Source organism: Equus asinus, chromosome 10 (genome assembly GCF_041296235.1).
Source record: "Equus asinus isolate D_3611 breed Donkey chromosome 10, EquAss-T2T_v2, whole genome shotgun sequence".
NCBI classification, from domain to species: domain Eukaryota; kingdom Metazoa; phylum Chordata; class Mammalia; order Perissodactyla; family Equidae; genus Equus; species Equus asinus.
In genome coordinates this window covers 48,251,602-48,278,077 of record NC_091799.1, presented here as the reverse complement: position 1 = coordinate 48,278,077, position 26,476 = coordinate 48,251,602, and the positions used below count along the sequence as shown (strand labels likewise).

Here is a 26,476-nt window from a genome sequence, read left to right as displayed (position 1 = left end):
CGCCCGCCCGCCGCGGCCCCAGGCGCTCCAGGGCTGGGCGCCGGGCCCCGCCGGCCGGTGTCCAGGGCAGCGCCAGCGCCCAGGGGCCGGCCCTCGGGAAGGTGACCCTCGGCGGCCGGACGACTCGAGCCCCTTCCGGTCCGGCCGGCCGGGCGCTTCCGGCCGGAAGGGGCACCCATGGGGGAGGGGCTGAAGGGAAGTCCCGCCTCCGCCGCGCCGCCGAAGCCGCCGCCGCGCACCTGGCTGGTCCTTGAGGGGCGGGAGGTGAGTGCCTCCGGGTGCCGCGACCCCCGTTTCGATCGTCGAGGGCCTGGGCTAGGGATGTGAGGGGCCGGGCGGCGTGGCCTTGGGCTGGGACGTGGAATCTTGATGGAGGGGGCGGAGGCGGCCTCGGGGTTCCGGGGTTCTGGCGGTAGGGGAGTAACCCGGCGCCGGCAGGGGGGGCCTGGGACCCAGAGCGATGCTCTCCCCCTAGGGACACTGAGGCAGCTCCACCCGCGCCTTCCATCCGCCGTCGTGCGCCCCAAATTCCGGCGCTTCCCTCTGGACCGTAGTGCTGACCGCCCGGCTCCTGGGTCCTCACCCCCAGGCTCGCCTCAGACACCCCTCCCTGCCATGGTACTGACCTTCGACCCTCTTGGTTTCCTTCTAGATCCGAGTCCAGAGCTGCCATGATTGAAGTGGTAGCAGAACTGAGCCGGGGTCCAGTGTTTCTGGCGGGGGAGGCGCTGGAGTGTGTGGTGACCGTTACCAATCCCCTGCCCCCCACAGCCACTTCCGCATCCAGGTGGGGATGCTGTTACTGAAGAAGGTGGTCCTTCTGGGAGGAAGCCTGGTGTTGATAGTGCTAACCCCAGCTCAGGTTGTCCTCTAGCTACACCCCTCTCTTCTTGCTCATTCTGCTCTCATTGTAGGAAAGGGCTATTTAACAGGTGTAGTTGACACCTGTGGTTGTCTCTTCTTTCCTCCCTCCTCCCCCTTTCCCCTTCTTACGTACAGTATACTTTTCTTTAATGGTTTCTCTTTGGGGTCTGGATTCCCTGATTCCTAGGAGAGCCACCTCATCGTGTTGATCTTGTCAGACGGTGTGATAGGGAGTTTGGAAGAACGTTTGTGCTGTCAGGAGCTCCCCTCTGATGCCTCCTTTTCCTCCTTCCACAGTGAGGCTCTGGCCTGGGCCAGTGCCCAAATCCACTGCCAGTTCCATGCCAGTGAGAGTCGAGTAGCACTGCCTCCTCCTGACTCCAGTCAGCCAGATGTTCAGCCTGAGAGCCAGACTGTCTTTCTACCACACCGAGGTTAGAGATGGGGCATTTGCCTTTGGAGTGGGATGGAGTCATTGTCACCTAAGGGCAAAGTTGTTAAATTGTTCCGGTGGGTCATTTTATAGCCCCTGTCACATTTGGGATGTGGGGGAATGTAATTGTTGTTTTGGAGGTGTAAGACTTTCTATCTCACAAGAAGAAAAGAGGAATAGTTTAGTTTGGGCTGCCCTTTGTTGGCAGCGCTTACCGCCCCCACTTGTGTGCTAGCCTCAAGTACGGGACAAACAGGGTCATTAAATTCCAGTCTGTCTTATCTTTTTTAGGTGAGAGGGGTCAGTGTATCCTTTCCACTCCACCAAAAATCCTATTCTGTGACCTGAGGCTAGACCCTGGAGAGTCCAAATCATGTGAGTGACTGCCTTCCCACCCCTGGATTGCCTTCTAAGGCTCCTGGAGGGAGGACATCGCTGGCTACCCCCGGCTGCCCTGACTACTACTTCCCAACCAGACTCCTACAGTGAAGTGCTGCCCATAGAGGGACCACCCTCCTTTCGGGGTCAGTCAGTCAAGTATGTCTACAAATTGACCATTGGCTGCCAGCGTGTCAACTCACCCATCACTTTACTCAGGGTCCCTCTGAGGGTTCTTGTGCTGACCGGTAAGTAAGGGTTCCTGGAGGGAAGGATGGGGAAGAGCCTCACCAAAGCAGAAATCATCGTTAGAGGGCTTGTGAGAGGGGCTGGAAGGAAGCCTCCTGGTGTTAGGGAAGGTCTTAGGGAGTTGGGAGGGAGGGTTCTGGAGAAGAGATTGAGATGTGAACCTCAGGCGTGGCTCCCCTTTCTTTCAGCTCTCTCAGATTGGAGTCTATGACCCTAATCTACTCTCATCTCTGTTCCCTACGAGCACTGCCTTTCCACTCATTCTCTCTCTAGGCTTTCAAGATACCCGGTTTCCTCAGGATGAGGCTGTAGCTCCATCCAGTCCATTCTTGGAGGAGGATGAAGGTGGGAAGAAGGATTCATGGCTCGCTGAGCTGGCCGGGGAGCGCCTCATGGCTGCCACATCCTGCCGCAGCCTCCGTGAGAGTCCTTTCAGAATTATCCCCTCCTAACCCCCATCAAAGTATTCCTTAGACAGATTCTCCCAACAGCCACATACTTCTGAAGATTCACTGTGTCGTCTCCGATTATAAAGAGAAGTCTCACCTTTGGCCCCTCCCAGTCCTGGACATTTCCCAATGTGGACTCCAGGCTTACACAGTCTCCCATTCTCCCCAGATCTATACAATATCAGTGATGGCCGAGGAAAAATTGGGACATTTGGCATCTTCAAATCTGTATACAGACTCGGCGAGGACGTGGTGGGGACTTTAAACTTAGGGGAAGGAACTGTAGCTTGTTTGCAGGTGAGAAGGGAGAGGGGCTTTGGGGCTCTTAGGCCTGAAGGGCTAGGGTGGAAGGAGGGGAGGAGCCTGCATAAAGAGTGGTGGTACGTGGAAGTGGGTAGTGGGATCACACAGGGTCCCTTTGGGAATACAGCGTGAAGTTGGGCTGCCCTCTCACCTGGAGTCAGCACTTCTTTTCTTGCTCCCAGTTTTCGGTAAGCTTACAGACTGAGGAGCGTGTGCAGCCCGAGTATCAGCGGCGTCGCGGGGCAGGTGGTGCCCCCTCTGTGTCCCATGTGACTCATGCCCGGCACCAGGAGTCCTGCCTGCATACCACCCGAACCAGCTTCTCCCTCCCCATCCCTCTCAGCTCCACTCCAGGCTTCTGCACAGCTATTGGTGAGACCCCGACCATTATTGGAAGTGGGGGAGGGGGGTAGAGCGGGGACTGTGTGTGTAAAATGCTGTGCTTAGGTGGAGTGTAATGGATCCTGATTCCTAACACACTCCCAGACATACCCATGTCCAGCTTCCACCCCTTAACATGTTCTCAGACCTTCAACCTCTGCCCGTTTTCTAGATGCACGGACCCCTAAACTCTTAACAGCTTTGCAGATCTCCTTCCTTCCCCTACCTCCTAGGACACTCTGATGCACCAATCTCTGATTCCTTGGTGCATTTACTTCAAGTTACCAAGTCTTGACTGTCCCACACTTGGGTTTTTATGTACTTGAGACTGCTATCCTTCTTGTCACATTTCTGCTTAACACTCGATTTCTTCAGAGAAACCCTTGATCCTAGCTCCCTGCCCCATGATTTCTCCTCTTCCTGAATGCAGGGTTTTTCTCATTTGCTAACCACATCCCATTACTGGTGTTTACTTCTGGCTTCTAATGCCTCGGCCTTTGTCCTTTTTCCCCACAGTATCCCTGAAGTGGCGGTTGCATTTTGAATTTGTAACATCTCGAGAACCAGGCTTGGTGCTCCTACCTCCCATGGAACAGCCCGAGCCTGTCACTTGGACAGGGCCTGAGCAAGTGCCCGTAGACACCTTCAGCTGGGACCTGCCCATCAAAGTGCTGCCTACAAGCCCTACCCTGGCCTCATATGCGGCCCCAGGCCCCAGTACCAGCACCATAACCATCTGAAACTGGCCCACCATGGCGCTACTTTCTTCTGGATACTGAGAACTCAGCACCTGGACTCTAGTAGGGCCTACTTTTTCCATCTGGAGTCCAGCGGCACAGACAATGAGAGACAGGCTTTCAGCTGTAGCATTAATTTATTCAGAATAAACTGGCAGCTGCTAGTGGTTTCCCTGGAAGTGGCAGCAGCAGTGGGCAGTCAGCAGAAGAGTGATCAGTTGAGTTTAGCTGGAGTGGGGAGCAGGAGCCCCAGGAACAGGGGTGTTAGCTGAGCCCCACTCTAGGTTGGGCCTTCCCCCTTTGCAGGGCAGCCGAGGGTCAGATTTTTGCACCAGGGAGAATTGGCAGGTGCCGGCCTCCTGGTGTACCTCACACCCAGCCGGGAAGTCAATGGGATGCTGGGACCTGTGGAACCAAAGAATGGGGAAGGAGTCAGCACAGAGAAAGACCACCTTTTTCCCTGCCCCACATCCCCTCTCCCAGCATTCCTCCCATATCTTCCCTTAGTGCCCCCTTGGTCCCCTTAAGTAAGCTCTTGCCTACTATATATGAATGTTTTCATTTCATAGCAGAAATATTTTTCCTCCAGACCTACCCCTACCTCCCTCACTTTGTAGCCTGAAGCCGTATCTTTCACACTCTTTTTGGTACCTTCAGGTTTGGCCAGTCTCATACTGCTGTTCTGTTCATTCTCACATCAGAGCAATCTAGTCACTCCCTGGCCATCCCTCAGTCATTCAGGTCAGAGCCATTCTCTGGCTGTCCTTGGTCACTCACGTGTCACAGCAGCCCACACCGATGGGATGCAGACAGGTGCAGTGGAAGCAGTCCTTGCGGAGCCAAGACTCACCCAGGGTAAAATACTTCCCCTCATGGTGGCAGGGAGCTAGGGAGGAAGAGGAAATGTTAGTGTTTGGGGGAGTGGTGGGGCAGACACAAGCACTGTGGTCTGGAGCTGGGGAGAGTAAGTGCACACTAGCCCCGTATTCACTCTCTCCTGCTTCCAAGGTAGAGGGTCTGGGTATTCTGATACAGGATCACCTCTGAGTCCCTCCCACCCCCCAACTCCATGTCTTCATCCTTTCCTAACACCTCACCCAGCTTTACCTTGAGCTTGGAAGTAGCACTTGCTGTGGACTCCTGGGTGCTGGAGGAGCAGAGATATCACCAAGCAGATGATCCCCCAGCCTCCCAGGATCCCCTTAGCCTGTCCGGTCCGGGGCATCCTTAGGACCATTTCTGCAGCACAGCCCTCTCAGACCCTTCTTGGCTTCTGTTCAGGCTACTCAGGTCTTGTCTCCTTGGCTTTTCTTTGTTTCTCTTCTTGAGTCTTAGTTTCTGTCTTTCTCCCTTGGGCTCCTGTCTCATACCATCTCTATGCCCTCTGCTCTCACAGGCTTGAGGATGTTTATAAAGTGAGGACCCTGGCCCCCTGCTGAGGAGAGCTGGAAAAGCTGTAACTCTGTTTCCTGAGGTGAGGGCATGAAAACAAGAGGTCTAGCTTTAACAAGCTGTGAGAGCTGATTCATGCCCCGGGTGCAGCTAGGGGGAGGGAGGTGGCCGTGGAAGGGGTGCTGGACTGGGCACTTCCTCAGCAAGGAGCTGTGTGGGGTGAGGGCCCCCAGCTGGTCCCCAGATCTCTTCCCTGACCTGGAGAGAAGGTTGCATTCCACCGTCTCCCCCCCTTCCCCCAACACACACACACCGCACACACACACCCCCTTCTCTCTCTCCCTCTCCCTCTTTCTCTCTCTCTCTGTGTATGCTGGGATCCCTGCCTGGACCGGAGGGAGGCATTTCCTGGGGATGGCTAATCTTGTGTTCCAGCCAAACCGAGGAGCTGCAGTAGGGTGCGACGGCCAGAGGCTCCAGGAGAGCGAAGGGGCACCTGGAGTGGAGAATGTTTCTCTCAGATCCTAGGGCAGGGTCTTTCTGTTCTAGAGGCATGGCAGCCCCTCAGAGGTGAGCTGGGTGTCTCTTTTCCTCAGGCCTGCCAGAGGTGAACTGTCCATTGTTCAATACCCTTAACCATATAGCAGATACATGATCTCCCCATATCTGGGGATGGTGGTTTCAAAGAGGGGCATCTCCTCTAGATGCCCTAATGGTAGGAGTCACTCCAGTTTCACAGAGGTGCCCTCTTTCCTCCTGTACATTATGGAATGAGGTTTTAGGAATGTATCCTCTGATGTCCTCTTGAGTTTCCTGCAGGTTCTGGAGAACCCCAACATGGGTGATTAAGAGCGTGGGCTGTAGAGTCAGACTACTTAGAATCAGATCCTGACTCCACATACCAGCTATGTGACCTTGGGCAAGTGACTTCACCTCTCTAAGCCTGTTTCCTTATCTGTAAATTGGGATAGTAATACTACTCAGGGTTGTTAGGAGGATTAAGTGAGATCTGTCCCTGCCACATAGCCCTCAGAAAAACATTAACTACTGTGATTGGTGTTAGAGCTCAGAGACAAAATGGCTGGACATTCCTTTCTTTGAATGACATTGAGCAGCTCTGTGTACACAGATAGGGCTGCTATCTCCTGGCATAGACTTCTGCCCCTTTCACAGTCATGCTCCCTGTCATACCTGCAGGAGCATTTTGGTTTTAGTCCTTGTCCCTTGAAATTCTAAATGTCTGGTTTGAGAAACTGTGTTGCTGATAGAACTACTTTCCCCAGGTCAGTACCCTCACTTCTTTCCTGGGAAGACGTATCATTTTCTCATCATCCTTCCAGCTAAATTTAGGACTCCTGTTTTTCTTGTTAGGATTCTGATCCATTCTTCCCATCCCCACTCATGTGAACTCTCAAGTTCTTTCTGACTACTCTCATAATGGCCATCTCTTTGGTACTAAGAGCCACTGGCCAAACTAGATTTCTTTTTTCTCCCCATACTTCAAAGACCCCTGTTCCAGCTAGCCCTCTCCTACTTAGAGGGCCAATCACTTTGGCCTTTATTCCATTTTTCCTTCTAAGTCTCTAGTCCCTGTCACTCCAAGACTCCCACTACCTGTCACCCAGTGGATCAGATACATTATTTCTGGCTGACTTTTTTAGAGGGTTACCCTGCCTTCTCACGTCTTCACCATTCAGAAGCAACCTCATCAGTCCACCTCAAACTCTCTGTCCTCTTCCGAGAAGACAGCTTAAGTGCATGGAGGTGCAGACTGTACCACACATTCACCCTAGTCAGGTTTGATAGCTTTTTGGTTCCAGAGGAGTACCAAGAGAAAAAAGAAAACAGGGTTGAAGCAGCGTTCCTGATGCAGGCTGGCACGTGGGAGGCAGGGCCGTGGGCTGCTCTCTTGGCTGGAGCAGGTGGATTAGAAAGCCTGTCTAGCACAAGGGGCCAAAAGCCTTGTCAGTGGTCAGTAGCTCTGCTGCTGTCTTTCTGGATGGGGGCCACCAGCTGACACCCTGGAAATCTGGACCATAGACTACCTTCTGCTCCTGCAACCTGTAGCCAACCCAATAGGGGGCGGACATGAGTGGGGAGCTCGAAGCTATGACAGTAGTGATGCTGGAAGGCAAAGGGGGCCCAGCATGGATTGGTGTGTTTAAGGTAATGGGGACTGGAGAAGTGCGAGTTAGCCGCCTGCAGTGAAGATGACGTAGGTATATAGGGGCAGTAGGGGGCTTCTGGAAAGGATCCCTTTCCCAGAAGTTGGGGGGCGGCGGGGAGGTGTTGGTTGAGCCCACTGGCCTGGCTGCTGGTGTGCACGCTCCTGTGTGCATCTGTGTAGCTTGTGGCTGTGTACGCGCGTGTGTAAGGGTGTCGGTGGTTAGAGCCCAACTTCGGGTTGGCCGAGGCAGAGCCGGAGGGGCCGCCAGTGGCAGGGGGCGCGGCGGTTGGCGCACGCTGCCTGCGGGGGCAGGACAAACATCCGCCGGAGGCCCGGGCGGGCGGCGCGCCAGCCCCCGGGCAGGTGCGCGCTCAGGAAGTGAGTCACTTCCGACGCCGGCAGCCGCTGTGCCGCTGGGCGGGGGTGCGCCCGAGAGGTTTGAGCGGGGAGCCACAGGGGGTCCAGGGCCTGCGCTTGTCCCGGCGTGAAGCACGCCCTGGACGCCGAAGGCAGGACTGCAGCCTGCACGAGGCCGGCGGGGCGCCCGGGGGGCCGCGAGGGCCCGGGAGAAGGCCCTGGCGAGCTCGGCGAGGGGAGGGACGGGGCCTGTAGGTGCGGGGCTTCCGCATCGGTTGGGCAGGTGGACAGGGCCGACCCCCAGGGACGAGGTCTGTTCAGAAGCCTGAGTGCCCGGAGAGAGAGGGGAGGTTTCGGGAGCAGCGGGGTTAGGGTTATCTGGGTACAGTTGTGGCCAGGTCATCAAAGGCTTGCAATACCGGAATGAGGAATCCGCAGTTGGCCTCACAGGTAGACTCTGTGGTCTCGAAGCAGGAAGAGTCGGGAGAGCCTTAAAGGCAAGGTTATCTGTGTCCAGCATTACTGCCTGCCAAAGAATTAGGCATCGGTCCCCTAAGTTTTACAATCGTGTAAAATTGCATTACTACATTTACCAAGTGACTTAATATCGTTGAATTTTTAAAAATAGAAAAGTTGAAAAATCTGATTGAATACTTGATTAAAAACCCCAAGTAAGATTATGAAGATTAGTTATATGGTGTTGAATCTTTGTCTTGCTTTTGTGCCATTTTTCCCTCGCTGACTTGACTGAATTTTGTGGTAATGCCTCAGTTATTCTTATATCAGTAGCTAGCACTTCTAGTTTTTCTCTTCCTCATCTTATGGTCTTTATTTTTAACCTTCACTCTTCTGTGCAGCCCTTTCACCTGTCTGTGTACCTGAACCAAGTGAAGCATTTCTTGGAGTGGCGGCATTGGGCTACGGTATACAAAGACAAGTAACTCAGTTTTACCATATATGTTAGGTTACTCATTATCTTCTGTGATCGTGTATGTAACTATAAAGTTTCTGTATTTACTCTGTAGCTGGTAAAAAGAGAAAGCTAAAGCTGTTATTCATGATAGTATTTCTATAACATAGCAATTTATTCATCTGATTTGTCTTTTAAAATCAGCTGTACAATGGTATTTGGTACTTGTCTCAGAAACTGACACTAATTCTGTCACGATCTTTATAATTTATGTTATCTTGGGCCACAGGCAATTGCAAGGATTAGGATCTTTATAATTGTTTTAAAGATTCTTAAATCCTACAGTTGCCTTTGGCCCCAAGCAAGAAAAACTGGGACAATTAATTTTAAAAAAAGAAAATAACTTCCTGCTTTGGGCCCTGTTGCTCTCCCCTGTGTTGGTTCAGCCCTAGCCCACTTTATTGCCTTCATTCTCTCTTTGCTCTGCTGGGCATCTTTAGAGGGAAACTTCACACCAATTTCCTCTCCTATAAATTCTCTCCCTCCCCTCAACTCCACACTTCTTTTTGCCAACATACACCACTACTTCTTCATTGATTTTTTTTTTAAAGCCTACAGCCCTTTCTGGCTCTCTTCCATCTTTCACACTCTTATTGAAATCTTCTCTTTTTCCTCCTTTCTCTTCAGTAAGACCGCAGATTTTTAAGAGGTTAGGCCTCCTTTGTTCTGCATGATCCACTTCTGTCTTCCTCTTCTATCACCTTTTTCTTATTCTGCAGTGTTTGTAAACTTTTAGGCTTGCTTTCACTGAGGCTTCAATCTTCCCTTTGTGATTAAGCATTCTTCCTCTAGACACAGCAGAAGATGCTTGTTTCCATTATTTTTCCTACAAGAAAAAAAGTTTTCAAATTCACATCTATTTCAGTCTCTTCTTCCAACATTTTGCATCTAGAAGCATGGCATGACCATTACTGTAAGGTCCGATGAGCGAACACTTAAGCTTGGTGTTGTGGTAGGTACTGTATAATGAATTTCAAAATCCTAGTGCCATGTTCATAAATGCTTACCAAAAATAGATGTTATCACGTGTGTGTACATGAATGTTCTCGTGTACACATACATACTAAAACGCACAGATAATAGAACCATAAGTCAATATATGAATATGAATATGTATTCAGTATATTACATTATAATCAAGCCAAAGACATTTTGGGGTGGAAGATGAGGATGGGTAAATGTATAGCTAGGATAGAAGGTTAAGAGACAGCATCCTTTGGCGTTCTGTATTCAGACAAGAATGATGAGAGGAGAGAGTCATTCCTGTGAAGATGAAGACTTCATGAAGGAGGCTGAGTTTCACAGTTGAGAGAGATGACTTGTAAGGCTGTGGTGAATAGCAGGAAGATGGGATGGAGGGGCCAGAGTCCCAGGAACGTACAATGGTTATACCCAAACAGCCCAGTATTCTCTCTGTCAGAGAATATAAAAAATTCTCTGGTTGTAGTAGTGATTTCAACTATAATCACTTTTTTTTTTTTTTTTAAGATTGGCACCTGAGCTAACAACTGTTGCCAATCTTTTTTTTTTTTCCTGCTTTTTCTCCCCCCCCCCCACCCCCCCCGCCCAGTACATACTTGTATATTTTAGTTCAGGGTCCTTCCAGTTGTGGCATGTGGGATGCCGCCTGAACATGGCCTGATAAGCAGTGCCATGTCCGCGCCCAGGATCTGAACCAGTGGAACCCTGGGCCACTGAAGCGGAGCACACGAACTTAACCACTCCGCCACGGAGCTGGCCCCTATAGTCAAGTTTTCATTAGTAACTCATATTGAAGTTTTCCTGTCTTGTCCCTGCACCATTGGAACCACTTACCAAATTTTTCTTTATTATTTTTTTCTGCTTACAGATTATATTCATGATAGCCTTCACCAACAATAATTAACCCCCAGGTAACCACCATTAAGTTTTGACTAAATTCCCTATCTACTTCTATGCTTTAATTTTTCCTGCCTGCTCCACAGTCTACTTGTGGTAGTAGTGACTTTTAAAATTCCATTTATGACTCTTACTTTTATCTCGTTTGTAAATTGCTCTTTTCTTAAAATTATAGACTCAAAACTAGATACTTAGAAGGCATCTAGTTCTTTGTTATCTCTGAAAGGTGATCAAGTAGGTCTTTGCTTGCCTGTCTCTACTGAATGGAGTGGGTTACTCCTGCGGTGGAGGCTGCCCATCTCCCGTTACCCAACTTCAGTGGCTAGAGGGTTATTAAGCTGAACTCTGCCTTGCCTTTGCATTTAATTTTTCCCCTAGTTTTGCTCGTTGAAACAATATGGAAGAAATCTTATTTTTCAATGTGGCAGCTCTTTAAAGATTTGAAAAGGGTTTGTTTTTTGTTAGCTATTTGTCTAAGCTTTTTTCTTTCCTCCAACACTGTCCCAGAGAACTTTCTGTGATGATGGAAATGTTCTCTACCTGTCCTGTCTAATCAGTAGTCGCTGGCCACATGTGGCTAATCAGCACTTGAAATGTGGCTAGTGTGACTGAGGAATGGAATTTTGAGATTTTATTTAATTTTAGTTAATTTAAATTTAAATAGCCAAATGAGGTGAGCAACTCTTGTGTTAGTGCAGCTCTAAACTCTAGGAGTTAGCACATTGTCACATGGTTGTCTTTTGGCTACTCCAGATGTCTGATGGTGGTCTTAGGCATGGTAAAACGTGTAGCTGCGCTCTTGATCTCTATGGAGGCCAGACTTACATGTTGTCACAACTGAGGAAAAACACGAACCCAACCCCCAAAGCCATGATGAGTAATGTCAGTTTTTATTGAAGGTTTCTTAGAACGGGTAGAAGTTGGAGGTTATATCTCATCTCCTATATCTCAAAAGCAAAAATTAAAAAAAAAACAATCGTCATTCAATCTCTCTGTCACTAGGAGGAAGGGTCCCTAAAGTCCCTCTTCCTACAGTGGCTGCCACGTCTCTCCCTTCTCCCTGCCCTTCTCTCGCAGCAACATCTTCCCTTCTCCTCTTGGAGCCTACTCTTCCGTTCTCTCTGAGCACTACCTCCATCTCTCTCCCCTGGAGAAGAGCTCTTCGTTGTGCATCTCTTTCTCCAACTTCCCTTCCCTTTCATTATCTCTGCTCAGTAAAACCAAGGAACTTTTTCTGGACGCAATCTTTCTGGGGCATGGTTAGGGCTAGAAGGTCATAAATAATTTTTTTTTTCCTTTCTCACATAATTCCTGACCTCCTCCTAGGACTCCTCTCATTTTCTTTTATCATTGCTGAAGAGTCTTTATTTAGCTTTGTTTGTTTGTTTGTTTGGTGAGGAAGGTTGGCTCTCAGCTAACATCTGTGCCAATCTTCCTCTACTTTGTATTTGGGATACTGCCACAGCGTGGCTTGGTAAGTGGTGTGTAGGTGGCTTGATGAGTAGTACGTAGGTCCGTGCCCTGGATCCGAACCTGTCAACCCAGGGCCACCAAAGTGGAACACGTGAACTTAACCACTACGCCACCAGGCTGCTCCTGTGTAGCATTCTTTTGCAGAACAATCTCTAATGTCTTTTTTTCATCCCAGATGTATGCTTGACAAATCCTAAAGCTACTGCTTCACAGTTCCTTCATCCATTTTTCTTTCATTTTTGTTTTTCACTTTTTTGCTCATCTGTTATTTTTAATAGGTTTAGCTTCTCTTTACCAGTCTTCTCCATATGGATAGGCCATACCCACAGAGGAAGTGGCATTCATTTGCTTCTGTTGTCACCCAGTGCTTTGTCCTCCGTTGTTTCCCTTTTGGCTCACCATTGTTAGCCATACCTACCTCCCTTTTTTGTCTCTTGTTCTCTTCTCCTCCTTATTCATATCTTTAATAATATTCACTATTTTTTTAAAAATTCATTTTTGAGGTCTCAGATTTTTGCAGGAACCTCACGTAAGTCTCTGCCGTGCCCTAAATCTGTGTGTGGAGCGCTGATTTCTGTGGATTGGGGGTGATGGAGTTGCAGGGCAGAGTATCCTCTCAACCACGGCACTGACATCTTGGGCTGGATAGTCTTTTGTTGTGGGAGACCTTCCTGTGTACTGTAGGATGTTTGGCAGCATCCCTGGCCGCTCCCCACTAGATGTTAGAGGTAACTTCTCAGTTGTGACAACCAAAAATGTCTTCAGACATTACCAGATGTACCCTGGAAGGCAAAATCCTGCCTCACCCCCCACCCCTGTGTTGAGAACTACTGTGCCAGAATATCGGCTTTCTGAAAGTGATGGCTATACTTTTTCTCTCCAACTGCTGATGTGTTTGCTTTGCTTGGGTTTTCAAAAGTGTTGTCTTTGTCTTACTTGGTGGGAGGCAGCCTGTTAAAATTACAGGTTCCCGAGCTCATCCTAGACCTCCTGAATCAGAAATGTTGGAAGTAGAATCTGGAAGTGTGATATTTACAAGACCCTACCATAGCCCACCCTGCGCCACCCTAACCAGGTAATTCTTGTGCCCTAGCCTTGACCCTCCAGTGACATAACTACTGCATTACCCACATTTTTTCCTGCAAGTCTTCCTGGGGCTCCAGCTTTGCTTCCGCTCTTGGCCCTATGATGCCAACACAAATAGGGAGGCCTCAGGTTACCAGGACAACCAGAACACAGGAAATCATAAAGGCTCAGCACTCCCACAGGCATCACAGATTGTGGCTCTGCCAGCTTGCTTTCTCCTTAGGGACTCAGTCCTACTTCCCACTCCCCATCCCCACACTACCCAGACTGGCAGATACGCAGGCTGAAGCCACAGCCCTTGATTTTACAGACCTGATAGTGGAATATGGCATGGGTGGGATGAGGAATGGTGAATGAAGCTTGCTTTCTAACACTGATAGTCCATGTCACCTTGGTGATAATTGAATTTTGTACTGGTGAGACCCACATTCCTGTGAGAGCTGATTAGATTACAAGCTTTGGAGTCAGGATGCTTCCATTCATTTATGTGTATTGTTTATACTTGTTTCATTGGACCTTGAATCTTGGATTTTTCTGGATCCCTGGCTAGAGGTGTTCATAATTTGCTTTGGGTCAAAAGATTTAGCAGTCTACTTCTGATATATTGGGAGCAGCTAACGTGTAACAGGAAAAGAATAGATACCAGATAATGAACTTGGGTTCTGTTTACACTTCATTATAAAGCTAGTCATTTGTTTTAAGGGATGTCATCTGGTTGGAGTAAGTCTTTAAAGCCATGAATCAGTGGGAATCTGCTTGCCTTTAGATGCTTGGAAAATGTGGAATTGATCCAAAACTGGAGCAGGCTACCTCCGTGGAACATTCCTGGCAGGCTGGAGCAAGAGAGCACGAAGGGTGATGAGGTTGGCTTGCTGGTCCTCTCCAAACAGCTGGAGGGCTGCTCTGTGGGGGGTTACATTTACTTGGTTTAGTTCCAGAAGGTGGAATCAGGACCTTTATTTATTTGTTTTATTATTTATTGATTTTTAAATTTTTTGCTGAGGAAGATTTGCCCTGAGTTAACGTCTGTTGTCAATCTTCCTCTTTTTTGGATGTGCGCTGCTGCCACAGCGTCACCACTAACAAACGAGTGGTGTAGTTCCCCACCTGGGAACCGAACCCAGGCCACCAAAGTGGAGTGCACTGAATTTTAACCACTAGGCCATCAGGGCTGGCCCAGGACCTTTATTTTAGATGACAGTGATAGGAGACAGATTTTGCCTTAATAAGGAAGAATGTTTGAATAGTTAGAGGACTTCAAACTGGAATGAGCTGAATTGTTAGTGAATTATTTGTGACTGTATTGTTTATATAGATTACCATTTGCACAAGGTTTGGATGAGATTTTGGATATTAAATTGAGTTTGACCTGTAAGAAGAAGTAGGCAAATTTATCGAAAGTCAGTTCACCCTTTCAATTATATGATTCTGTGGCAGCTATTAAAGTCATTACTGTTTTTCTAGGCACCTCTGCCAAGTTTATCCCCTTGTTCATTGAATATTAGAATTGGTAGTAGAATCTTTAGAGATTTCTCAAAATTTGCTCCGTGGTCCTCTGGAGGCTCCTCAGAGGTGGTTGAGAGAGGTGAAATGAGGATAACTGGGGCTCTGAGCCCTTTATTTAGGCTTCAACCAGAACAGTCTTGCTTTTTTTTTTTTCAGGAGAAATAAGTTCTGCTGAAAAAAAATTTTAAAGACCCTAATATTCAAAGTTCTTCATTTTATTAACAGGGCGACAGATATGAAGCCGAGAAGTGTCTTGCTGAAGGTCACACAGCTAAAAAATTTCAGAGTTGGAACAAACCTAGCTCTTCTAATTCCAATCATTTCCTTCTGCTATTCTACCAGTCTGCCTTCTTATAATTCAGCACAAGTTTCTCTCCATTTCTCTGGCCACCACTGTAATCCAGAATTTTATTTCTTCAAATGTACCATTCCCTGTGAGCCACTGCACTAACCTCCCTGCTATCCAATCTCTCCTTCTGATCTATATGATATGCACTGTTGCCTTGTTATTCTTCACGAAGCATTGTCTTCATTATGAAATTTCTCTGCTCAAGAACCTTCTCCATATTGCCTATAAGAACTTTTCAGCCTGACACATTGTTAACATTCTTTAGGATCCTAATTGTTCAACTAGCTGAACTTGAGCCCAAATCCATCCTATTATGGGTAATTAATGGGCTATATAATAGTGAGATTAACTGAGTCCCATCATACCTCCAGACTCCAACTTTGGTGAGATTTTTGTGTGTACAGTTTTAATCAGGGGTGATGACAAGATACAAAAGAAATAGGAGATCACAGCTCATGAAAAGCAAGTTACATAACAATAGATACAATCTAATTTATATGGCACATACATGCATTTTTTTAGAACAAGAATGAGATATATAGAAATTGTCTGGAAGAAAACACACCAAACTGATAACAGACATTGATTCTGATGAGAGGGATTGAGAAAGGATGGGGGACAGGAAAGGAAGGGGGGACTTAAAGTCTTTATTTCTTCCCTGAGGAGAGCCTCACAGGATAGAAGCGGAACCTAAGGAATGAGGCTTGAGCTGACAGAGGAGGAACTGCTCAGATGTCTTGCCTGGCTCCACTGCAGAGCATTTCTGTGCTTCTTGCATCTCTCTGCTAAAGAAGTCAGTCCCAGGAGATTATTTGACTGGTCACGCTTAAGTCAAGGACAATCTATGGCTGTATCAGGATAGAGAGATTAGATCTGAGGAAGGAGCCTTAGCGAAACTCCTTGGTTTCTGTCGAGGGGGGCAAACCCAGAGCGGGAGAGTTCTCTTAGGAAGGGGGCATGGACGCTGGGAACTAGAAGTGATGAGTGTCCATTGAGCTCGTTACCTCTCCCACACTTCTTATCTACACCTGGATCCTAGGCCTTTCTTTACTTTGGCTCAACCCAACCCCTCTGGTGGGGTTTTAACATTTACTAGGGATCAAGGGGCAGTGAATTAAGGGGATGGGGGAAAGGAGGAGTGTAAGGTAGGGCAGGTAGAGAGGGCGGTTATAATGCTTTCTCCCCTTCGTGTGTTACACAGAAAGCATTTACAGTGCCTGACAGTTTAAAAAGTGATCATAATAAACATTTGTAAGTTGAGATATGAATAAAAACTATCCATCTGGCCATTCTGGACAACGTGCTTCTCTGATGGTAGAGCCATTCTTCCTCTGTGCCATATAGAGTGTGGCCAGGGAAGCATTTCTGCCGTGTGTGTGTGTGTTCATTCCTGCCAGCACACATGCCCTCTTTGGAAGGTCCAGACCCCAATCAGAGTATGTACAAGAAGTGTTTTGTTTTCCTACAGTGGGGATTCTTCACTTTTGAAGCATTAACCTTCAGATAAAAAAAAGAGCTTCCTTCAACTCTTATCGTAGCTTGGGTCTGATTTTTTAAAAATTAACTTGGGTTAATGAAGAGAGTGTGTGCAAATTCACACTCTTAACTTCTGTGAATTGGAAAACACATTTCCTAACCTACTCCTTTTCCACTGGACAGAGAATCCCTTCCTTGACTATGTCTCAGAAGGTCAATGGATCAAGGATAATCCTATACTACTGATGGACCAATTAACCTCTGTCATCGTTTGTCGGCCAGGCACTATTGATAATAAAAAAAGACTTTTAAATAACTCCTTAACAGTTGCAAAATATTTTTTCAACTTTATTGAAATGTAAGTTACATACAAGACAATACACCCATTTTAAGTGTACAATTCAGTGAGTTTTGACAGATGATTACACCTGTGTAATTATCTCCTCAGTCAATATATAGAACATTTCTGTCATTCCCCCAAATTCCCACCCTTTGCAGTCCATCTCTTCCCACCCCACCCCAGACACCCACTAATCAGATTTCTATCACTGTAGATTAGTTTTCCCTGGTGTAGAGCTTCATATAAATGGAGTCATACAATATGTATCCTGTGTTTGGCTTCTTTAATTCAGCATTATGTTTTTGATGTCTATCTGATGCCAGCCCTGACACCAGTTCCCCTGCATTAAACCCAGCATATATGGGGTTATAGCAGAGCACTCAGCCCCTCTCCCTGCTTACTCCTCGGCTTCCTGGCGCCAGAGTCCACCATCCACCATGTAGGCAGACAACCAAGGACACCCACTTGTGGATTTCCTTATCTCACCATCCTGCCGGCAATCACCCTCACAGGGCCAAACAGGCTGGTGGGAAAGCACCAACCAGCAAGGCCACAGGCTCCCTGTCCACATGCAGCTGCATTGCTTGCTACCTTTAAAACCACTTGCCTCCCATCTTTCGGAGAGACAAGATGAATTTGAGGGCTGATCTTGTCTCCCGGCTCATGTCACCCGAAATAAAAATCTTCTCCTTCCCATAAGCCTGGCATTCTGGTTTTTATTTGGCCCCTTTTGTGTGGCAGGTAAAGAACCTGTATTTGTGGCCATTAACCCATCCATCTTTTATGTATATCAATAGTTCATCTCTTTATTGCTGAGTAGTATTCATTGTTGGATATACCACAATTAGTTTATCCGTTCATCTGTCGATGGACGTTTAGATTCTTTTCCATGTTTTGGAAGCTGCTGTGAATGTTCACATACCAGTCTTTGTGGACATATGCTTGTATTTTTCTTGGATAAATTCCTAGGAGTTAAATCTTAGGTTCTGTGGTAAGTGAATGTTTAACTTGATTAAAAAAACAAACAAACTGCCAAACTGTTTTCCCAAGTGGCCGCACAATTTTACACTTACCAGCATTGTATGAGAATTCCAGTTGCTCTGCATCCCTGTCAGCACTTGGTATTGTCAGTTTTTTAAAAATCCTAGTAGGTGTACAGTAATATCTCATTGTGGTTTTACTTTGCATTTCCGCACTGGTCGTTGATACTGAGCATCTTTTCATGTGCTTATTTGCCATCGATATCACATATTTGGTGAAGTCTATTTAAATCTCTTGCCCATTTAAAAAATCAGAATGTTTGACTCATTATTTGCATTGTAAGAGTTCTCTTATATTCTTGTGTTGTAAGAGTTCTTTATATATTCTGGACACAAGTCCTTTGTGAGGATGTGAATTGAAAATATTTCTCCCCAGTCAATGGCATGCCTTTTAATTTTCTTTATGGTGTCTTTTGAAGAGCAGACGTTTTAAATTTCGGTGAAGTCTAATTTCTTTTTTTGTCATAACGGTTAGTGATTTTTGTGCCCTGCATAAGAAATCTTTGCTTACGCCAAGTCATAAAGATTTTCTCCTGTATTTTCTTCTATATCTAGAAGTTTTATAGTTTTAACTGTTACCATTTAGGTATTTTTATGTTTATGATCCGTTTTGATCACTTCCTTAACTTTTTATTCACTGCACAACAGATGTAGTAGCAAAGGAAGAATCTGAAATAAAGGTGATTACCTCTCAAAAACATATTGTGGCATAGAAATATTAAACTTCTGTTCTGTGTATTGTTGACTTCGTCTAATATTTATTAAATATTAACTACTCATTAGTAAAATATATTTCGGTCATCTGCTCTGAGTCAGGCACTGGAGATACAGTAATGAACATAACAGAAATGTCCTTGCTCCCTGGAGTTTGCATCTTAATAGAAGAGGCTGTGTTTGCGTGCATGGCAGAGTCAAAAAAGTGTTATTGCCTCCATCTGTGATTCCTCAGTTGAAGGAAATATTTCATAGCCTTGGCATCTACTTAATCTTACTGTATGATAGAGCAAGAACCTCTCTCCACAAAGGGTCGCTGATCTCTAGACAACAGGGAATCTTGGGCGGCATACAGCCAGCTATAGTGCAAGTCAGGAAGTGGTACAGCAGTATAGGATGGAAAATCGTGGTAAGTGATCTCATGCTCCCGTTACTATTGAGATCTAACGATCAGACTTAATGCTCTCTTCTTTGATTCAAGCACAACAGTTTGTTTTTGTCTCCAGTTCTATTTTTGATAATATCTTTTTGCCAAAAGAGTTTGCTGAGTATCTTCAGAGAACTCCTAGATCTCTTTCCTGATAGAGAACCAGATATCTTCTATAACCAACTATTCCTATGTTCCTTAAAACCAGTCATATTTTGTGTTAATGATACCACCATTCTTCAGGCCACTTCAAATACCACTAATAAGTACTAGTTACAATTACAGTTTAAACTGGTACGAATATTAAATAATAAGTGGTATTAATTCAGGGCAGGATGAGATCACTATGGCCTGAGTTGACCTTTGTAGAAGAAATAAAGCTTGAACTAGTTCTGAAACATGAATAAAATTTCGGTAGGTACAAACAAAGAAGGCAGATTAATTTGGACTAATGGATTTGAGGAAGAAGAGATTAAGGATCAGCACATAGACCATTCATGGTGTGACCCCCCTATCCATCTATCCTTAGCAGACCTCATTAACCCATCATGACACTCATTCTTGCTGAGCCTGGACATAGCCTGGGAAGATCGGAACTAGATAATCGGAAAAGAAATGTAGGCGCTAAATGGAGAGAGATTTTGGAAGAAGCATCAGTGAGACTTTGTGAAAATGCCTGACCCTGGAAGTCAAGATGCGGGGCATTTCCCATGTGCAACAGGCAAGCCCTCGGTGTGGAGACTAGGAAGGGTTTCTGTTGCATTTGTGCTGAGTATACACGCATCTGAAGAGTGTGATAGTTGTCACAACCAGACACAGAAAAATAGTGCCAGGGAATGCAATTTATTCTGCCAGAGGGCACCACTCAGGCTATTTCTGGGCTGAGAGAGACCCTAGTGTTATACCAGCCACAGAGTTGGGCCGTGACTGCCTGCAGAGTAAATAGCAAACAGAGACAAAGGAACATTGCCCTGGAGATCTAGGAAGCCAGAGGATCACTCGCTCAATGAGTCTAACTCTTTCTTGCTGCCATGAAGTCCCCTTACCCTTGTGCATCCAGATCTGGATCCATCTTAGGTAGAAAAGCAGGAAAGAGGTGGCTATCTGAGAGACTGAGCAATTTTTATTCAAGAGAATCTGAGCAAGACTGTAAAGACTGTTTAAATGATCAGATCTGACTGTGTTAAACTGGTTTGGGGACTTCTGAAGGATGTGGTCTCAGCAACTTTGAAGATGTACAAGACCTTCATGTGAGTAGAGGGTGCTAGTCATCTCATCCACCACAGTTGACGACAGAAGGCAGGAGTGAATGTGGAATGATGCAGGCCTCTGTGCCTGCCTCCAACAGGGGCTGATTGGGCTCATCTGAGGTAGGTTAAGATAGATGCCAGAGACATGTGGCCTAGCTGAGCAGGTAGCTCAGTGCACTCGGCTGCAGGGGACTGCTTACCCATGTGTACCTGCCTCAGCATCACCAATGTCCCAGCACTGGCTGCACCTTTTGCCAAGGAAGAACCATGTCGTTGGAACACGTCCCCTACAGCTGGCTCTACCAAACCTGTGAAGACAGATTCTTGTGGTCTGCTCTTTCCATCAGCATCCGTCTTCACCTTGAGGAGACCATTTTTTGAGGAGTCATCCAAATTACCTGGATTTTGTCATTTACTCATTTTTAAATTAATTCTAATATTAGTTGAGTGTCTGTTATACCATACACTTTCCTAGGCACTGAGGATACAGCATTTTCAGAGATAAGGGAATAAACACAAATATAATAAAGTTTGAACAATACTAAGTTTGAAAAATATTACTGAGAAAGTACAATTATTACAATACACATTTTGGGGGGGAACTTCATCTATAAAGGAAGTAGTGTTTACGCTGTGACCTTAATGATTTTGAGATGATCAGGTGAAAGGTGGGAAGAATGTTTCAGGCAGAGGGGACAGTATGTGCAAAGGTGAGAGATATGAAAGGAATGAAAGAAGTTCAGTGTATCTGGAGCATAGAGGGGAGGTAGTGGGGGATGTGATGTAGGATGAGGCTGAAGAGATAGGCAGGGGCCAGATCATGGAGAACCTTGAAATCAATGTAGTTCTTCCTACAAAGGGGAAGCCATTCAAGGGTTTTACGCAGAGGAGTGATTTTGCCAGCACTGTATTTTGGGTGTTTTATCGACAGTAGATTGGAGAGGATCAACATTAGATACTAGGAAACAAGTTAAGGGCTGTTACATTGGTCCAGATAAAAGATGATGGTGGTTTGGACTACATAGGGTAGAGGCAGTGGAGAAGTGGATGGATTCGAGGGCATATTTTGGAGGTATATCCAGCAAGACTTGGATGTGGAGAGTGAGGGAAATGGAGAATTCAAGGATGACTCAGGTTTTTGGCCTGAGCATGTAGGTGGATGGTGGTGTCATTTACTGAGTAAGAGAACTTTGGGGTGCGAAGATACTTTGGGGAAAATCGTGTGTCTGGTTTTGGACATTGAATTTGAAGTGCTTGCAAGGCCATCAAGTGAAGAGATCCAGTATGCAATTGGAAATATTAATTTAGAGCTGACAGAAATGGACTGGCGATTCAATCTTGCCGTATAGAAATGGTTATTGGAGTTATGGCTATAGATATAATCGTAGAAAGAGCATTGAGTGGAGTAAAAGAAAGTCTAGAATGGAACCTCAAGGAACACCAGTCAACCCAAGGGACAGGTAAAGAACGAAGAGTCGGTAAGAGACTAAGAGAGAGCTGCCAGGAGGTTGGAAGAAACCTGTAGTGCGGCGTCACAGAAGGTGTATTGCTACAATCTGCTGTAGAGAAGTGGCAGAGTGTTTGACTGGACTCCTGGTGGTGCTGAAGTTACCTATAATATTTGATGGAGTGGGTGGGCTACAGAGGATCAGAGGAGCACACTTGGAGCACCCAGCCTACCTTAGGTATCTCCCTAATAACACAGCAGCCTTCCGCCTGTCAAATCTGAAGAAACTTGGACTCCAGGAGGTAGCAGGGGCTCAGAGGAAGGAGATGGTTCCCACACAGATGTGTATCTTCAAGGCTCTGCCTTTAACCTGTTGAGGTTCAGTAGGATCAGAGTGAATCCCGTGGATCCTATGTGAATCCTATGGATCTGGACCATTCCACAAATTTTGTTGCATTCTTTCACTTCCTTGAAGAGGATCCTTACCTTTTCTTTCTGTCTTTGCCACTCTGATTCTGATGCCCAATTCGTTCCCCTTGGTCTTGATCTTTGGTTTAGTTCAGCTAGCTCTACTTTTCTGAGGAGTAACTTCCATATATACTTACTTCTAATAACCCCTCTGCTTGGCTGGCAAGCTCCAGAAGCTGCCTCCTTATGCACCACCCTAATAAACAGTCATCAAAGAGCACGGCCCAGCTTTGTAGGGCTAGATAGATATGTGTAGATGCTTCCTTTACCCGTCTACAGGTGTTAGTGGCTCTGAGCCTTGGAAGTTCTATCTTCCTCAACCATCTCCTCTCCTGTTTTGCTTGTCTGAAGCATATTTACTAGCTGGATGTTAGGGTTGGTTCTACCCTTCAGTGAAGCTTGGCTTTTATATTTATTACTCTGGGCTTGTATCTGGGCCTAATCTTGCTCTTGCTCATGGCCTTCAGGCTTTTGATGACCTTCCTATGGAGTAATGTTCTGTGGGGCTGTCTACCATGTGCTTTTTTTCATGCCAGGATTAGTCAAAAATTAGTCAAAAAATGCTGCCTTCCTATTCCAAAAGTCTGTAGCCTCTCTGTTCCACGTATTGGGTCTGAGGGATCCCTGTAGCCTTTAGCTTATTTCAGAAGCTTTGATTAACATACCCTGAATCTAAATAATGAATCTTCAAGTCCCGTGGCAGCTTGCAATTTCTATATAGCAGAAGCTTGAGGGCAGAAATCTGATTGGAAGGGGAGGCAGACACTTAGAAGATTTGTTTTGAAGTTGAGTCCACAAGAGTAATGTGATCAACTGACTAGAACTGATCACCAGAAAAATAAAAAACAAAGTTGTGATTAATAAAAATATGTACTGTACTTTGTTCATCTAAGTGAGTTTTGTAAATGTAGAATCTAAGTCCTTTAAAAAATATCTTCTGTTGGCCAATTATTTCATTTACTTAGTTTCTTCCTTCCCCAAACAAGGTATGATACCATTAACCTGAGAATTATTTTTTTTCCTGAGGAAGATTTGCCCTGAGGTAACATCCATGCCAATCTTTCTCTGTTTTTCGGTATGTGGGCCGCCAGCACAGCATGGCCGCCAACAGAGTGGTGTAGGTCCATGCCCAGGAACCAACCCTGGGCCATTGAAGCAGAGCGCCCTGAATTTAACCACTGGGCCACCGGGGCTGGCCCTACCTGACAATTTTAAACACATGCTTTGCTGACTTTTTTCTATTTATTTATTTTTATTTGGTTTACTTTATGGGGAGGGGGAAGGAGTTCACCGCCACAGGTGCTAATAACTCTTCCTCAAATCCTCCAAGCAGTCTTTCCTTGGTGAGTTGTCCTATAAATTCTAATCATTACTGTTGTGCAATATCAAAATACCTTGCCTATGTAGCAATGACGGCACACATGCCTACACCCAGTAACACAAGGTCACGTTCCACCTGAAGTGATCTCCACTGGGGTGATAGATGATGCCGTGATTGTGGCTGAACTCACCAAGGAAGTGAGTGTGGATGGAAGAATGCAGGAAGCTGAGGATCAGAGCCTGAGGGGAAAGCCCATGTTCTACTTTTCAGAGGAGGAAGAGGATCTTCGTCACAGTGAGGCATCAGTGGATGTAGTAATGGAAGGAGGACTAGGAGAATGCGCTGTGGGAGAAGCCATGGTAAGAGTTTTAAGAAGAAGATGATGGTCAACGGTGTCAAATGTGATTGAATTAAAATGGAGGAATTTACTGTCATCTGTAAGCTAGGAATTTCACTATGTTCCTCCTCATCTAGATCATTTATAAGAATTTTACGCTAGACTACTCAATTCTGTTCACTAAGTATCTGTTGAGCTGTGTACTAACTGTGGTGGGGTTGTATAAAATGTTTTAAAGTAATATGTCTTTTTTTTTTAGATTTTATTTTTCCTTCTTTTTTCCCCAAAGCCCCCCAGTACATAGTTGTAATTTTAGTTGTGGGTCCTTCTAGTTGTGGCATGTGGGACGCCGCCTCAGCATGGCTTGATGAGCGGTGCCGTGTCCACGCCCAGGATTTGAACTGGCGAAACCCCAGGCTGCTGAAGCAGAGCACGCGAACTTAACCACTCAGCCTTGGGGCTGGCCCCTGTGTGTGTATTTTTAATGAAACTCATTCTATACATTTTCCCACTTTCTGTTTTCACTTGATGCGTGGTGGGGAGTAGTCTTCTCTGAAACAATGTTTAACGGGCTGCTTGGATTTTAACATATGAGCGTAATATAATTTAATGGTATAATGCCTTATTATTAGAAATTTAGATCTTTCCTAATTTTTCATCATTATAAACAATGCTGTGTTGAGTATCTTTGGGGCTAAATCTGTGATGTTTTCTTTAGCTCAATTCTTGAGGTGGAACTGATGAGTTTCCAGGCTTTTGATGGAAATTGCCAAGTTGCTCTCTAAAGTTGTACCAGATGGTACCCCCACTAGTAGTATGTGACAGTACCATTTTCCTGCACACGTACTAGCATTAGGTATTATTATTTCTAAAAACTTTTTTTATAGGTGAAAAGAAATAGTCCATTGTTTTTTCAATTTTATATCCACTTTAAAATAAATATATATATTTACCTGTGGCAAATACTTATTCTTTGAAGATAAATTTTATTAAAATAACTAAAAATTATTCTAAATTGGTTTGACAAAGTGAATGATCAGTCTGGGTAATTTTGTTTTTGATGGAATGTGGATGTGCCTCTGAAGCGGTCACATCCCAGCTCCGTCACTTACTAACTGGGTAGTCTTGGGCAATTGGTTAAGTCTCTGTGCTTCAGTGTCTTTATCAAATGAGGACTATAATAGTACCTGTCTTAGAGGATTGTTAGGCAGATTAAATGAAATACTAGATGCAAAGCTCATGGCCCAGTTGTTGGCATATGGCACAAAATAAATATTAGCAATAATTATTGGTAAGACTGATTTTCTTGAGTGACTCACTGAAGGCAGCATCAGAAGTGGAATTTCTGTCACAGCTTTTTAAGGGCATCATCTTGGGAGCGATCATCTAGACTCTGCTTCTGCTGAGTTTGGGCTTTGTTTGTTCTTCTTTTTCTAATTCTGTTACGTGTAGTTTAAGATTGCTTATTTGAGCTTTTTCTTGTTTGTTAACGTGGGCCTGTATTGCCATAAATTTCCCTCTTAGGACTGCTCTTTCCGCATCCCATATGAGTTGGTATGGTGTGTTCTCGTTCTCATTTGTCTCCAGATGTTTTTTGATTTCTCCCTTTATTTCTTCAATGATTCATTGGTTGTTCAGTATCATGTTGTTTAGTCTCCACATCTAGACTCTGAAGAATGGTGTTCTTTCCATCAACAAATACTAAGGAGATCTAAGATGAATAAAACATGTCTTCTGTTTTCAGGTAGCTCACTGCCTAGCAGGAGGGATGAAATGTACCCATATTACTCTAACATGAAGCAGAAAGCGAAAGCCTTCATGGAAGAGATACAGATAAAACACTGTGAGAGCTCAGGTGAAAGCCAGTTCTCAAACCGAAAGCTCCATCTGAACCAGACTTGAAGAATGGTTAGGGTTTGAATGTGTAAAATATGGGATGAGAGTGGGGAGGGTATTCTTGGCAGAAAGAATCACCTGAGCATGAAGACAAGTAAAGCTAGAGATAGAAATCTAGGCATTATCAACCACTGGCACCAGCTAAAATCTTGGAAGTGGATAAATATGTAATTGGTACAAATTGTACAGCCACAGACTTTGAAATGCAGAGATTTTAACTTTTGTTTTTAGAGCTGACATCTTCCCCCCACTGATAGAGGAAAACTTAATGTCGTACCTTTCAGGTATATTTGGTCTAATCCAGTGATTGTGTGTGTGTGTGTGTGTGTGTGTGTGTGTGTGTGTGTGTGTGTAAAAACTAAGATTCGTAACTTCCAGTCCAATTCAAAGCTCCATCTCTGGACTTTCTGTTCCCTCCCTGTTTGGTCCTATCTTTCAGGATTTGTACACAGTCAGGCACCTGGAGGGGAGGCTTGTATCCTTACTGGTCTCATCTTAGTCATCTCCTGTCTCCGTCAGCAGCTTGTCATGCTCTCCCTTCCCCTACAGCTGGTTCTAAGAGGATGACGGCCAGTGATGGTTTTGACGGGTGGTGGCGCATTAACTTTTTCTGCACATGGTTGACCCCTTGAAGGTGCATCCACTGTATACCTCACCACCAGCAGGTGAACCCTGCGCATCCTCTTGCTCTTTCAGAGAAGCCTCTCAGGGTTGGCACACCAGCTCACCTTCCTTTCTAAAGCCCACAGCTCCCTGTGGGCCCATGTAAATTTAAGAATCACTTCTCT

General features: G+C 45.7%; 2 protein-coding genes and 2 long non-coding RNA genes across 5 annotated transcripts in view; 3 read left to right on the top strand and 1 right to left on the bottom strand.

The window, feature by feature from the left end:
* Positions 1-5: 5 nt before the first annotated feature.
* RGP1 (RGP1 homolog, RAB6A GEF complex partner 1) lies at positions 6-5,044 on the top strand. The gene is made up of 9 exons (XM_014866044.3): positions 6-264; positions 653-787; positions 1,162-1,298; positions 1,589-1,672; positions 1,774-1,923; positions 2,198-2,344; positions 2,543-2,670; positions 2,859-3,048; positions 3,574-5,044. Exons 2-9 carry the CDS (start codon positions 672-674, stop codon positions 3,795-3,797), a joined length of 1,176 nt encoding a protein of 391 aa, XP_014721530.1. The 5' UTR covers positions 6-264; positions 653-671; the 3' UTR covers positions 3,798-5,044.
* MSMP (microseminoprotein, prostate associated) lies at positions 4,019-5,034 on the bottom strand. The gene is made up of 3 exons (XM_014866045.3): positions 4,902-5,034; positions 4,572-4,680; positions 4,019-4,199 (listed from the first exon to the last, which is right to left on the bottom strand). The coding sequence occupies exons 1-3, from the start codon at positions 5,029-5,031 to the stop codon at positions 4,019-4,021; spliced, it is 420 nt and encodes a 139-aa protein (XP_014721531.1). The 5' UTR covers positions 5,032-5,034.
* A 2,181-nt stretch (positions 5,045-7,225) lies between the features above and the next one.
* LOC106846974 (uncharacterized) overlaps positions 7,226-26,476 on the top strand; it is a 32,160-nt gene continuing 12,909 nt past the window's right edge. The window contains exon 1 of one of the 2 annotated variants that reach the window (XR_011506362.1): positions 7,226-7,352. This is a non-coding gene — a long non-coding RNA (uncharacterized lncRNA). Of the gene's footprint in view, positions 7,406-26,476 lie in introns of both variants that reach the window. The other variant, XR_011506361.1, reaches the window with a different exon arrangement.
* On the top strand, positions 12,977-14,986 carry LOC123289402 (uncharacterized). Its single transcript, XR_006533348.2, has 3 exons — positions 12,977-13,106; positions 13,884-13,980; positions 14,849-14,986. It is a non-coding gene; the product is annotated as an uncharacterized lncRNA (long non-coding RNA).

Excerpts from the sequence above, each read along its gene's own strand:
- RGP1 (XM_014866044.3), top strand. The coding sequence starts at position 672 with ATGATTGAAGTGGTAGCAGAACTGAGCCGGGGTCCAGTGTTTCTGGCG. Across the intron at positions 1,924-2,197 it reads GAGGGTTCTTGTGCTGACCG|GCTTTCAAGATACCCGGTTT; the intron begins GTAAGTAAGGGT and ends TTCTCTCTCTAG. Across the intron at positions 2,345-2,542 it reads CACATCCTGCCGCAGCCTCC|ATCTATACAATATCAGTGAT; the intron begins GTGAGAGTCCTT and ends CATTCTCCCCAG.
- MSMP (XM_014866045.3), bottom strand. The coding sequence starts at position 5,031 with ATGGTCCTAAGGATGCCCCGGACCGGACAGGCTAAGGGGATCCTGGGA. Across the intron at positions 4,681-4,901 it reads GTGCTACTTCCAAGCTCAAG|CTCCCTGCCACCATGAGGGG; the intron begins GTAAAGCTGGGT and ends CTTCCTCCCTAG. Across the intron at positions 4,200-4,571 it reads GGTGTGGGCTGCTGTGACAC|GTCCCAGCATCCCATTGACT; the intron begins GTGAGTGACCAA and ends TTGGTTCCACAG.